Source organism: Zea mays, chromosome 6 (assembly GCF_902167145.1).
Source record: "Zea mays cultivar B73 chromosome 6, Zm-B73-REFERENCE-NAM-5.0, whole genome shotgun sequence".
Taxonomy (NCBI): domain Eukaryota; kingdom Viridiplantae; phylum Streptophyta; class Magnoliopsida; order Poales; family Poaceae; genus Zea; species Zea mays.
Window position 1 is genome coordinate 146,345,720 of NC_050101.1, and position 13,942 is coordinate 146,359,661.

At 43.1% G+C, this 13,942-nt stretch overlaps 2 protein-coding genes and 1 pseudogene across 2 annotated transcripts; all 3 read left to right on the forward strand.

Annotated features, from left to right (window-relative positions):
* The first annotated feature begins 1,091 nt into the window (after nt 1–1,091).
* Nucleotides 1,092–5,530, forward strand: LOC103631469 (binding partner of ACD11 1). The gene is made up of 6 exons (XM_020540117.2): nt 1,092–1,369; nt 3,531–3,672; nt 3,755–3,823; nt 4,262–4,596; nt 4,794–4,917; nt 5,278–5,530. The coding sequence occupies exons 1-6, from the start codon at nt 1,092–1,094 to the stop codon at nt 5,296–5,298; spliced, it is 969 nt and encodes a 322-aa protein (XP_020395706.1). The 3' UTR covers nt 5,299–5,530.
* A 3,117-nt stretch (nt 5,531–8,647) lies between these two features.
* On the forward strand, nt 8,648–10,067 carry LOC109940558 (uncharacterized; annotated as a pseudogene).
* A 1,569-nt stretch (nt 10,068–11,636) lies between these two features.
* On the forward strand, nt 11,637–13,621 carry LOC103630180 (binding partner of ACD11 1). Its single transcript, XM_008651261.3, has 5 exons — nt 11,637–11,763; nt 11,846–11,914; nt 12,354–12,688; nt 12,886–13,009; nt 13,370–13,621. Exons 1-5 carry the CDS (start codon nt 11,668–11,670, stop codon nt 13,388–13,390), a joined length of 645 nt encoding a protein of 214 aa, XP_008649483.1. The 5' UTR covers nt 11,637–11,667; the 3' UTR covers nt 13,391–13,621.
* The last annotated feature ends 321 nt before the right edge of the window (nt 13,622–13,942 follow it).

Here is a 13,942-nt window from a genome sequence, read left to right on the forward strand (position 1 = left end):
GTTGGTGGAGATGCTTGCATGGAAGATGACGGTTGATCTTGTGCATGAGTAGGCTCTTCAGATTCCTTAGGACACACATCCCCAATAGGCATGTTCCTTAGTGCGACATATGGAGCCTCTTCATCATCTAGTTCATCAAGATCAACTTGCTCTACTTGAGAGCCGTTAGTCTCATCAAACACAATGTCACAAGAAACCTCAACTAATCTAGTGGATTTGTTGAAGACTCTATATGCCCTTGTGTTTGAATCATATCGTAGTAAAAAGCCTTCTACAACCTTAGGAGCAAATTTAGATTTTCTACCTCTTTTAACAAGAATAAAGCATTTGCTACCAAAGACTCTAAAATATGAAACATTGGGCTTTTTACCGGTAAGGAGTTCATAAGATGTCTTCTTGAGGACTCGGTGAAGGTAGAGCCGGTTGATAGAGTAGCAGGCGGTGTTAATCGCCTCGGCTCAAAATCGGTCCAGAGTATTGTACTCATCAAGCATGATCCTTGCCATGTCCAATCTCTACACCCCACCCTAATCCCCGCCTCGGAGCCCCTCGCCCCTCGTCTCGTGCTCCCCGTCCCCCACCTCCTCCGCGCGTCGATTCCGTGGCCCCTACTCGCGATGGCTGCCGCCACAGCGCCCCCTTCCTCGGCGACGACAACGCGAACCGTCGTCGATGCCTGCCCCCGCCCTCGCGACGCCCACTGAGGCGCATGCCCATGCCTGCGATGCCCGCCGCCACCCCCCCCAACGCGACTCAAGAAGAGAAGCGAGTGTGCAATGGTCCTCTCGATCGACATGGCCATGGCGGCAATGAAGGGCAAGAGCCGGAGGTTCGCGCTGGCCTGAGGGGTGCTGAGCCAGTACGTCAAGGCCGAGCAGCAGATGGCGGCCGCCGCAAACCCCGCTACCCCCAGCCACCACGACCCTGAGCTTGATGCCCGGCGCGGACGTTGTCACCGCTGAGCAGGAGTCAGGCGCCGCAAGGTGCGAGGAGTTGGTCGAGCCAGCCCCCACGGCGCCGATGGCGTTCACCATCTTCTATGGCGGCAGGTGGTGCTGTTTTCGAGGACTTCCCCATGGGCGACCGAGGTCATGCGCCTCGTAGCCGGCGCCGAGCATGCGACGGTCTCGACTCTACGCGACGACCTGCCCATCGCCAGGAAGGCGTCGCTGCAACGGTTCGCCTGTGGTGCCTGCGATGGAGGGGATGGCGAGCTCTCCTTCCCGCTGATGAAGCCGGTGGAGATCATGGAGGTGCTGCACAACTACGTCATCGCGCCCGACTCCCGTCTTCACGCCAAGGACATCGTCAACCCACAACACGGCTTCGTCGTTGAGGTACTCGCCCTCTTCCTATCTAATGTGGTCAGGTACGCACCCATCGTTCCCCCTCCCCCTATCTGCCTCGTCTCACTTGGATCTGGCATTATCCCTAGGTTTGCTTTGGGGCTTCAAGATGTATATATGCTGAGGGCTCCTTTCTTGTGAAATGTCCAAATAGGTAAGGTTTATTCTTAAGTTTTTCGTTTTGAGGCTGAACTCCATACGGTTACTATGAGATTTGAATTTTTTTGGTAGTTGGCTGCTTAGATACTGTCTGGTGACAATCAAGCAATTGGTGGGACTGTTTCTGATTATTTGGGTTTGGAATAGGCTGCAACATTTTGATTGGGGTAGGAGGTACCAAAGGAAATGAGCAAAACATAGCATACAGTCTCAGATGCTGCAGGTGCACATCATGTCTATTTTTTTATCATTGGTTTTGGACAAAGAAGCCATGGATGCCGCAAATGACGAAGAAGAAAGATGGGAAGGAGAAAAGTATGAGTACCATAAAGCTATTAGTGCTGACAGAACTTTTTCCGCAAATGACAGAACTTTTTCAAAAGCCATGGATGCCGCAATGCTTTAGATAGTTAAACATTTAATTTGGATAGTATCATGGCAACCTGACTTGGTGTTTGCAAAACCATTTGTTTCTTGTCCTTTTTGGTTTGCACAACCTGAATTAAATTTTGGCATGCAATATTTCTTTAGGTTTCTTATGGTGTCAAGCTACTGTTGGCTACGACAAAATTACAAGATCCTGGCACCTGCAGGCTTTGTGGTTCACCACGCCAATATGAGCTGCAATTGATGTCTTCTTTATCTACTTTCTCCATGAAGCTGGAGATGACTCCTCAAATTATGTACCCAGCAGCTGGACTTGGCTGACTGTCATCATGACACTTGCTCCCAGTTATGGCTTATCCTACAAATTCCTGATACCGAAGTCTAAGGTATTCTGTGTGCCCGAAACATGATCCCCAAATAGTAGTTCAATTTTCAAAAAATATTTGATTTATGAAGCACACCATGAAGGACATTATATCATCAAAGCATCACTTCAGCTTTGTGTGCTGAAGAGATTTCTATGTCCTTGATGTTCTTAATGTGCTTTCAGGATTCCTAGCAGATATGTTGGCTGAAACATCTACTAGGATTTAATCCAGTTCAAAAGTAGGCTTTCAATGGTACCATCTTTCTCAGACAAGCAAATTTCGGGTTTGTGAGTTTCGCCAGATTCCGTATTGGCTCTTGGGAACAGTTTTAGTTAAGCACGCTATAGCAACCTTGAATGTTCAGTGAGCAGCTACATGTACATAGCTGTCATTGTTTAGTATTTCTTCTTGAGATGTAATGAACAATAGAATCAGAAATTCAGAGTTATGCCCGTGCGGTTTCAACAGAAAGGTAAAGCAAAACAGGCGAAGAATTGAATAGGAACTTGGGATCCTGAGCAAACAAAGACTGAAAAGTAAGTCAAAGTGGATTTTCCCCTTCCATTCAAGCCTTCTTGAGATCTTTTGTTTGCCCTGTTTTTTGTCTGATGAAAGACTGAAACTCATGTATTTTCGTGGGCTTTCAAGGAACTCATGTGAATGAAGATTCTTTCCCTGCCAGTGACCATTAAAAGAAAGGAATATGTAGAGTCAGAAATTGGTAATCTATCTGTGTTTGTGTAGTTCTTTTCCCTGCATATGACCTTGATGTTTTTAGTTTGTAAAATGAAGCCTAGCTGCTATTATTCCCTTGTTAGTAGTAATGCATACCTCATCATACTAATTTTCATTCCAGGCTTCCAGTTAGACATGTATCATATGCATGCTTGTATGAGGGACACATTTCTTGGTCAGTTTTTTCAGAAACATGAGAGGATTAGTTTCCTCTTTAATTGTGTACACTTGGATTGCATCTTAGCAATTTTATGTCTCAGTGATTGTTTTCTTAATAATAAAATCAATACAATTCATAGACAATGCTACTTGCTTTGTCTGTTAGAGGTGACATCCAAATTATTTCATGTTCACTGGTCCAACAGATTTGGGAAGCTTCAGGGTATTGGTTATGTAATGTGATGTTTTACTATGAAGCCTAGATGCTGTTTTCAGAAACATGATAGTTTTTTTTCAGAAATACTTGTTTTTCAGTTTGTCCAAAACTTCTGTAATGTGATGTTTTACTATGAAATGTAATGTGATGCATCAAAAGAAAATTAGTGGACCAAATAAACACTGATTGCATTTTTCTTCATTTCATGCTACCATTGTCTTTCCAGGGAGCAACAATTGTGGACCAAATTATGAACATAACCCCTGCTGAAGATTACATCTACATCCCTGTTACTGAACAAGTACACTACTAAGCTAATTAGTTTATGTAAATGCAATTGGTCCTTATTTTTAACTGAGATATATATTTTAAAAATCATGCAGCAACTTATGGTCCATGAGGTGACAAGTAGAAGTTCAGCTTCTACTGCAGAATTGGAGTACTCCTCAGAGGTGCATTTGTTTCCCAATGCAGTTTTTTTTACTTCTATTCTTTCTCATAGTTAGATCATGAGCCTTTCATCAACTAGGGGGTTGGGGCATAGTGAGAAAACGTTAGCAAAATCATCTATAAAAGGTGCCTATAGGGAGTGCAACATCTTGTGATTTTTTAACTGAATACTGGCTACATACTCGAAACCCTTTCCCCACGGCAAATTGAATAAATAAACTAGAGCCTATCTGCATTTATATTATTTGGGATGTTTTATAATGTTTACAGGTTACCCACCACTGGTAAAAAAACAACCATTGACTAAAAGGATATTAGGAATAAAATTTTGTACCTAAAAAAATGCAAAGTGTATTATGGCTTTATCTCGCATTATTTCATTCAAATTATATTAGCTGGCAGTTGTTATTATTGAAAAGTTCTCTTGTCCTGCTGTATAGGCCAATGTCAGTCCCAATAGCCGTGTCTATGTGAGCAAGGCCCATGATGTCATGACAAATGTGATTGCAAAGGGTTCAGCAATGAGACAAGACGCAGTGAACAAGGCTAAAGCATTTGATGAGAAGCATCAATTTAGGGCTAATGCATCAGCGAGGATCAATTCCTTCGATAAACGTGTTGGCCTTTCGGAGAAGATAAACAATGGGATATCCATTGTCAATGAAAGGGTGAAATCAGTAGACCAAATATTGCATGTTTCTGATAAAACAATGGCTGCATTGATGGCTGCAGAGCGCAAGCTAAATGATACAGGCTCTGCTGTGAAAACCAACAGGTCTCTTCTTATCCACGCTTTTGTTAATGCTTCAATAATATAGTAATATACTTTAAGCATACGACTTAGAATTTAATTACGATTCTCTTGTACCTTCGTTAATACTTGCACACTTTGCTGTATTTGAGGATCCCTTTGCATTCATGGGTTTCTTTAGAGTATTGCTAATTTCTTCCAGTATTTTGTCCAACTTGCAGGTATGTGTCTGCTGGAACAAGCTGGCTGAATGGTGCTTTTAGCAAGGTCGCCAAGGCTGGTCATGTTGCTGGCTCAAGAACCAGAGAAAAGTTCCAGTTGGCTGTGTCAAATCTAACAGCCAAAGTAAGTGATTACTGATAATTGAGACTGTTGCTTGCTGCTCAGTAATAAATATGTTATAGCATAGCATGTCGAATAGCTTCAGATTGCAGAGTGATGTAGCTTTGGTAGCTAAGTACCATCGTTTCCTTTTCTACACTCTGGCTGATATTGCATAATTTGTTCCATGAGTTGATATTTACTTAACATGATCAGCTGAACAGCATATTTGCACACATATATAGTAGAACTGGTCCTGATTCTCGATCAGTCAAGAAAGCATTACCAGGTCAGTCTAGGGAGCTCCATTTATGAAGTTTACTGAGTTGCAGTTTTATATGCTTCACACACTTCTGAAACATACCTTTTCTCTAATGAAAATAGGGCCCTGTTGTTGTTGCCTGAGGGGGGATGCTGGTTAAGGAAGCTCTCTTTCTGAGGAAAATCTATTGGAAGTCCCTATGCAAAAGCATTTCCTTTGATTGTGTGGACAGTGTGGAAAATAACTGTGTTTCAGTGTTATCTTGTCCGCCTTTCCTTAGTTGCAGGCTATTCGGTGATTCTTTTGAGGTTTGGTGTATAGATGCGTTCAGTTTTTGGTATTTTAGAACCCCATTCTTTTAGTGTTGAAGTTAAATTGATTGTAGGTGATAGTGGCATTCTATTGTATTGACTATGCTTCACCGCTTCTCCCAACACTGTTGCTCCAACTGAGAAATTTGAAACTCTCTATTCGTTTTTTTGGCATGCCATAAAGTTTGAACTAGGCATTGACATGAGATCCCTATCGAGCTGTAAATAAAGAATGTTGTCTAGGTTCGGCCGTGGTAACTTTTCTAATGGAAGTCTATGTTATATGTCTACACATGGCACCTACATGTGGTGTTGACTCGATCCAAGCGAGGTTACTCGACGAATTGGGTGGCATCCATAAAACCAAACTGGCAACCTTTTTGTGCTACAATTGGAGGAGTGAAAACAAATCCATATATGCTAAATCTTCATCAGAAACCTCGCCATTTGCATGCAGGACAGCCTTGTGAGTTTGCGATGAAGCTGACTAACTTTTTCAGAGCACAAGACTAGTTCAAGCATTTGGTTCTTTGGTCCTACACTGTTCATACGATTTCAATTCACTGCAGTCCGGATGCAAAATTCTCGGCACTAACAAGAGACCATGCGCTAATTGTGGTGAATAGGTATCACTGCCGCAGTGAAAACCACCCAAAAACGCAGACAGTTTCAGCATCCAGCCAGCCACACAGCAGAATCTCATCGTTCAAAGTATCTGAAGAATTTGTACGTCTTCCGCTCCTCCCTCGCAGACCTTTCCGCCCCTCCATTCCTATACAGTAGTTCTCGCCCTTTCCGCCTGGCGACTGGCGTCTGTTTGATTTCTCCTTCTCCCTGTGCCCCCGCGGACACGACTCGCGCGAGCACTGCACTCGCCCGACCGCGTTGCCTTGATCACCGGGCCGCCGAGATGGCCACGGAGGCAGCGCCGGAGTGGCTTGACAAGGGCGACAACGCATGGCAGCTGGCGGCGATGACGCTGGTGGGGCTACAAAGCGTGCCGACGCTGGCGGCTGATGGTCAAGGCAAAAGAAAGGGTCCGGTATGATATTGACATTCCCTTAGTTCCTTTGAGTTAATGCGGTGGTGTGAATGGGGACACTTCGAGTGCTCAGTATTCTGAATAATTTGCAACAGTTATGAGTATCATTTTGATAAACTACTCAGTACTCTGAATTGGAATTCATTGTTTTCACTGCATTTTCCTACATTTTGCTGCCCATTTAATTCAATGTGAGTAGGAGTATCACATTTGCATATCTTCTTCCTACCATAAAGCTTAACAAGTTCGGCTTGCCTTCTTGCCTAAAATTGAGTTACAATATACTTTCGACAGCGCACCTTGTCTACTTGTATGCTGTGTTCTTTGTCATCTAAACTTTGTGTGAACTGCTGTAGCTATGAGCCTGGACCGGCTTTTGAGGAGGTCAAAGAATAAGCCATGCTTGATATATCACCAACAAACTCGACAGAATTTTGGTTAATTCAGTGGCCTAAAGACCAGGTACCATTGATCTTTTGCATAAAATTCAGATGACAAAGAACATATAAAGAGAAGCAAGATGACAAAATTGAGGTAGGGAATGGACTATCTCTCAAAATTGAGGTAGGGAATGGCCTATCTCTCAAAATTGAGGGACTAAAGAAGTAAAGAGTAAAGAAATACTTGTGCCCTTTATTTTATTTTTTTTTATAATAGGTTTTATTGTACTGCTACTTTTTCAGTGTAAAATAACTTTTGTTTTGTGTACTTCTCTTTTCATGTAGGCATATATCAGTATATCAATCTATGTTTCGTTTACTCTTAGTTCTTTCTTCCTTTTGACCAGCAGCTCTTGTCTTTGTAGTCTGAGCTGGAATATCTATCCTTCATGTACGTTAACCCCACTGGTTTTGCTGGACTAAGAAAAAGAGTTGAAGACTTGTACAAGGCCCATGAACAAGAATTGGAAGAGGTGCTGTGTTTGTTTGAGTAATGATTGATACTGCATGATTCAGTGCTATTTTCTCATGTTTTAGATTCTTCAATTCCAGGCAAATAGAATTTTAAGGCAAAAGATTGATGAGGATCAGTTTCTCGATCTTGTTAGTGTTGAAACAGAAGTGCGCTCAGTTTACAAAGAGCTCTACAGGTGAGCGCATGACATCTCATTAAACTAAAAGTTCTACTGGCTTTAGACTCCAAAGAGAATTTTATCTATTTTCATTAGGAATCAGATTACGATACTATAACACCACATCTGCTTGATATAGTGTTGTGCTAGCATGCTCTGGTGTTCCCTATATATTTCTTACACAGCTTTCTAACTCATTTCATATGAGATCGTATAATTAACCAGTCTGCTACACTTTTTCATTAGTTACAAAATTTGATGGTGGTATTTTAATTCACTAGGCTGATGCCTGTAGGGAGCTTTACAATTAGCTACATGTAACAAGGTTCTTAGATAACTGTAGGATCCGAGATAGTCAGCTTGGACTTCATGGAGGCGTCGTGGGACGAGCCCGCCGCCTTGCACTATGGGATTGAGGTGAGAGGAATCAAGGACTGAGGTGAATAGCAACTTAGCAAGTGGAAGATAAGATTTGAATACTTTTCTCTACTACTCCTTAAGAGGAGAGTGTAGGCGTCCACATTTTTTTCCTGGCGCACGGTTCTGCCAGGGGCCGCGGACGGAAGGTCCACGATCCACTCCCTTCTCCTCCTCGGCGCGATCCATGGAAGGTCTGCGATCCACTCCTCGACGCGATCAACTCCCTTCTCCTCCTCGGCGCGCAGAGCGGCGTGATCCAATCCCTCACCTCCTCGCCGCGATCCACGTCTGAGGCCCCTTCCCCATCCTCTACCATCCCCGAGTGATTCCAGCATCGCCGTCACGCACGATGCCCGCATACGCACTCTACACCCCACCCTAATCCCCGCCTCGGAGCCCCTCGCCCCTCGTCTCGTGCTCCCCATCCCCCACCTCCTCCGCGCGTCGATTCTGTGGCCCCTACTCGCGATGGCTGCCGCCACAGCGCCCCCTTCCTCGGCGACGACAACGCGAACCGTCGTCGATGCCTGTCCCCGCCCTCACGACACCCACTGAGGCGCATGCCCATGCCTGCGATGCCCGTCGCCACCACCCCCCCAACGCGACTCAAGAAGAGAAGCGAGTGTGCAATGGTCCTCTCGATCGACATGGCCATGGCGGCAATGAAGGGCAAGAGCCGGAGGTTCGCGCTGGCCTGAGGGGTGCTGAGCCAGTACGTCAAGGCCGAGCAGCAGATGGCGGCCGCCGCAAACCCCGCTACCCCCAGCCACCACGACCCTGAGCTTGATGCCCGGCGTGGACGTTGTCACCGCTGAGCAGGAGTCAGGCGCCGCAAGGTGCGAGGAGTTGGTCGGGCCAGCCCCCACGGCGCCGATGGCGTTCACCATCTTCTATGGCGGCAGGTGGTGCTGTTTTCGAGGACTTCCCCATGGGCGACCGAGGTCATGCGCCTCGTAGCCGGCGCCGAGCATGCGACGGCCCCGACTCTACGCGACGACCTGCCCATCGCCAGGAAGGCGTCGCTGCAACGGTTCGCCTGTGGTGCCTGCGATGGAGGGGATGGCGAGCTCTCCTTCCCGCTGATGAAGCCGGTGGAGATCATGGAGGTGCTGCACAACTACGTCATCGCGCCCGACTCCCGTCTTCACGCCAAGGACATCGTCAACCCACAACACGGCTTCGTCGTTGAGGTACTCGCCCTCTTCCTATCTAATGTGGTCAGGTACGCACCCATCGTTCCCCCTCCCCCTATCTGCCTCGTCTCACTTGGATCTGGCATTATCCCTAGGTTTGCTTTGGGGCTTCAAGATGTATATATGCTGAGGGCTCCTTTCTTGTGAAATGTCCAAATAGGTAAGGTTTATTCTTAAGTTTTTCGTTTTGAGGCTGAACTCCATACGGTTACTATGAGATTTGAATTTTTTTGGTAGTTGGCTGCTTAGATACTGTCTGGTGACAATCAAGCAATTGGTGGGACTGTTTTTGATTATTTGGGTTTGGAATAGGATGCAACATTTTGATTGGGGTAGGAGGTACCAAAGGAAATGAGCAAAACATAGCATACAGTCTCAGATGCTGCAGGTGCACATCATGTCTATTTTTTTATCATTGGTTTTGGACAAAGAAGCCATGGATGCCGCAAATGACGAAGAAGAAAGATGGGAAGGAGAAAAGTATGAGTACCATAAAGCTATTAGTGCTGACAGAACTTTTTCCGCAAATGACAGAACTTTTTCGAAAGCCATGGATGCCGCAATGCTTTAGATAGTTAAACATTTAATTTGGATAGTATCATGGCAACCTGACTTGGTGTTTGCAAAACCATTTGTTTCTTGTCCTTTTTGGTTTGCACAACCTGAATTAAATTTTGGCATGCAATATTTCTTTAGGTATTCTTATGGTGTCAAGCTACTGTTGGCTACGACAAAATTACAAGATCCTGGCACCTGCAGGCTTTGTGGTTCACCACGCCAATATGAGCTGCAATTGATGTCTTCTTTATCTACTTTCTCCATGAAGCTGGAGATGACTCCTCAAATTATGTACCCAGCAGCTGGACTTGGCTGACTGTCATCATGACACTTGCTCCCAGGTATGGCTTATCCTACAAATTCCTGATACCGAAGTCTAAGGTATTCTGTGTGCCCGAAACATGATCCCCAAATAGTAGTTCAATTTTCAAAAAATATTTGATTTATGAAGCACACCATGAAGGACATTATATCATCAAAGCATCACTTCAGCTTTGTGTGCTGAAGAGATTTCTATGTCCTTGATGTTCTTAATGTGCTTTCAGGATTCCTAGCAGATATGTTGGCTGAAACATCTACTAGGATTTAATCCAGTTCAAAAGTAGGCTTTCAATGGTACCATCTTTCTCAGACAAGCAAATTTCGGGTTTGTGAGTTTCGCCAGATTCCGTATTGGCTCTTGGGAACAGTTTTAGTTAAGCACGCTATAGCAACCTTGAATGTTCAGTGAGCAGCTACATGTACATAGCTGTCATTGTTTAGTATTTCTTCTTGAGATGTAATGAACAATAGAATCAGAAATTCAGAGTTATGCCCGTGCGGTTTCAACAGAAAGGTAAAGCAAAACAGGCGAAGAATTGAATAGGAACTTGGGATCCTGAGCAAACAAAGACTGAAAAGTAAGTCAAAGTGGATTTTCCCCTTCCATTCAAGCCTTCTTGAGATCTTTTGTTTGCCCTGTTTTTTGTCTGATGAAAGACTGAAACTCATGTATTTTCGTGGGCTTTCAAGGAACTCATGTGAATGAAGATTCTTTCCCTGCCAGTGACCATTAAAAGAAAGGAATATGTAGAGTCAGAAATTGGTAATCTATCTGTGTTTGTGTAGTTCTTTTCCCTGCATATGACCTTGATGTTTTTAGTTTGTAAAATGAAGCCTAGCTGCTATTATTCCCTTGTTAGTAGTAATGCATACCTCATCATACTAATTTTCATTCCAGACTTCCAGTTAGACATGTATCATATGCATGCTTGTATGAGGGACACATTTCTTGGTCAGTTTTTTCAGAAACATGAGAGGATTAGTTTCCTCTTTAATTGTGTACACTTGGATTGCATCTTAGCAATTTTATGTCTCAGTGATTGTTTTCTTAATAATAAAATCAATACAATTCATAGACAATGCTACTTGCTTTGTCTGTTAGAGGTGACATCCAAATTATTTCATGTTCACTGGTCCAACAGATTTGGGAAGCTTCAGGGTATTGGTTATGTAATGTGATGTTTTACTATGAAGCCTAGATGCTGTTTTCAGAAACATGATAGTTTTTTTTCAGAAATACTTGTTTTTCAGTTTGTCCAAAACTTCTGTAATGTGATGTTTTACTATGAAATGTAATGTGATGCATCAAAAGAAAATTAGTAAGATGAGGTATGCAATACTGTTGTGATTTCTACTCCATTTTCTCCAATTTCTTCTTGTTCATTGTCCAAAACTGCTGGATACTGGTTTAAGCATGTGTTATCTTGATGTTCTGGTGCTAGGGACATGCTAAATCATTGAACATTAAGACCGACCCGCCATATTTGCTTTCGGCGAGCGACGCGTGCCTGTCCACGGCCACGATCCGGGTCTCCCCGCCATGGTTCTACAGTATTGCCAAACAAATAAACACTGATTGCATTTTTCTTCATTTCATGCTACCATTGTCTTTCCAGGGAGCAACAATTGTGGACCAAATTATGAACATAACCCCTGCTGAAGATTACATCTACATCCCTGTTACTGAACAAGTACACTACTAAGCTAATTAGTTTACGTAAATGCAACTGGTCCTTATTTTTAACTGAGATATATATTTTAAAAATCATGCAGCAACTTATGGTCCATGAGGTGACAAGTAGAAGTTCAACTTCTACTGCAGAATTGGAGTACTCCTCAGAGGTGCATTTGTTTCCCAATGCAGTTTTTTTTTACTTCTATTCTTTCTCATAGTTAGATCATGAGCCTTTCATCAACTAGGGGGTTGGGGCATAGTGAGAAAACGTTAGCAAAATCATCTATAAAAGGTGCCTATAGGGAGTGCAACATCTTGTGATTTTTTAACTGAATACTGGCTGCATACTTGAAACCCTTTCCCCATGGCAAATTGAATAAATAAACTAGAGCCTATCTGCATTTATATTATTTGGGATGTTTTATAATGTTTACAGGTTACCCACCACTGGTAAAAAAACAACCATTGACTAAAAGGATATTAGGAATAAAATTTTGTACCTAAAAAAATGCAAAGTGTATTATGGCTTTATCTCGCATTATTTCATTCAAATTATATTAGCTGGCAGTTGTTATTATTGAAAAGTTCTCTTGTCCTGCTGTATAGGCCAATGTCAGTCCCAATAGCCGTGTCTATGTGAGCAAGGCCCATGATGTCATGACAAATGTGATTGCAAAGGGTTCAGCAATGAGACAAGACGCAGTGAACAAGGCTAAAGCATTTGATGAGAAGCATCAATTTAGGGCTAATGCATCAGCGAGGATCAATTCCTTCGATAAACGTGTTGGCCTTTCGGAGAAGATAAACAATGGGATATCCATTGTCAATGAAAGGGTGAAATCAGTAGACCAAATATTGCATGTTTCTCATAAAACAATGGCTGCATTGCTGGCTGCAGAGCGCAAGCTAAATGATACAGGCTCTGCTGTGAAAACCAACAGGTCTCTTCTTATCCACGCTTTTGTTAATGCTTCAATAATATAGTAATATACTTTAAGCATACGACTTAGAATTTAATTACGATTCTCTTGTACCTTCGTTAATACTTGCACACTTTGCTGTATTTGAGGATCCCTTTGCATTCATGGGTTTCTTTAGAGTATTGCTAATTTCTTCCAGTATTTTGTCCAACTTGCAGGTATGTGTCTGCTGGAACAAGCTCGCTGAATGGTGCTTTTAGCAAGGTCGCCAAGGCTGGTCATGTTGCTGGCTCAAGAACCAGAGAAAAGTTCCAGTTGGCTATGTCAAATCTAACAGCCAAAGTAAGTGATAACTGATAATTGAGACTGTTGCTTGCTGCTCAGTAATAAATATGTTATAGCATAGCATGTCGAATAGCTTCAGATTGCAGAGTGATGTAGCTTTGGTAGCTAAGTACCATCGTTTCCTTTTCTACACTCTGGCTGATATTGCATAATTTGTTCCATGAGTTGATATTTACTTAACATGATCAGCTGAACAGCATATTTGCACACATATATAGTAGAACTGGTCCTGATTCTGGATCAGTCAAGAAAGCATTACCAGGTCAGTCTAGGGAGCTCCATTTATGAAGTTTACTGAGTTGCAGTTTTATATGCTTCACACACTTCTGAAACATACCTTTTCTCTAATGAAAATAGGGCCCTGCTGTTGTTGCCTGAGGGGGATGCTGGTTAAGGAAGCTCTCTTTCTGAGGAAAATCTATTGGAAGTCCCTGTGCAAAAGCATTTCCTTTGATTGTGTGGACAGTGTGGAAAATAACTGTGTTTCAGTGTTATCTTGTCCGCCTTTCCTTAGTTGCAGGCTATTCGGTGATTCTTTTGAGGTTTGGTGTATAGATGCGTTCAGTTTTTGGTATTTTAGAACCCCATTCTTTTAGTGTTGAAGTTAAATTGATTGTAGGTGATAGTGGCATTCTATTGTATTGACTATGCTTCACCGCTTCTCCCAACACTGTTGCTCCAACTGAGAAATTTGAAACTCTCTATTCGTTTTTTTGGCATGCCATAAAGTTTGAACTAGGCATTGACATGAGATCCCTATCGAGCTGTAAATAAAGAATGTTGTCTAGGTTCGGCCGTGGTAACTTTTCTAATGGAAGTCTATGTTATATGTCTACACATGGCACCTACATGTGGTGTTGACTCGATCCAAGCGAGGTTACTCGACGAATTGGGTGGCATCCATAAAACCAAACTGGCAACCTTTTTGTG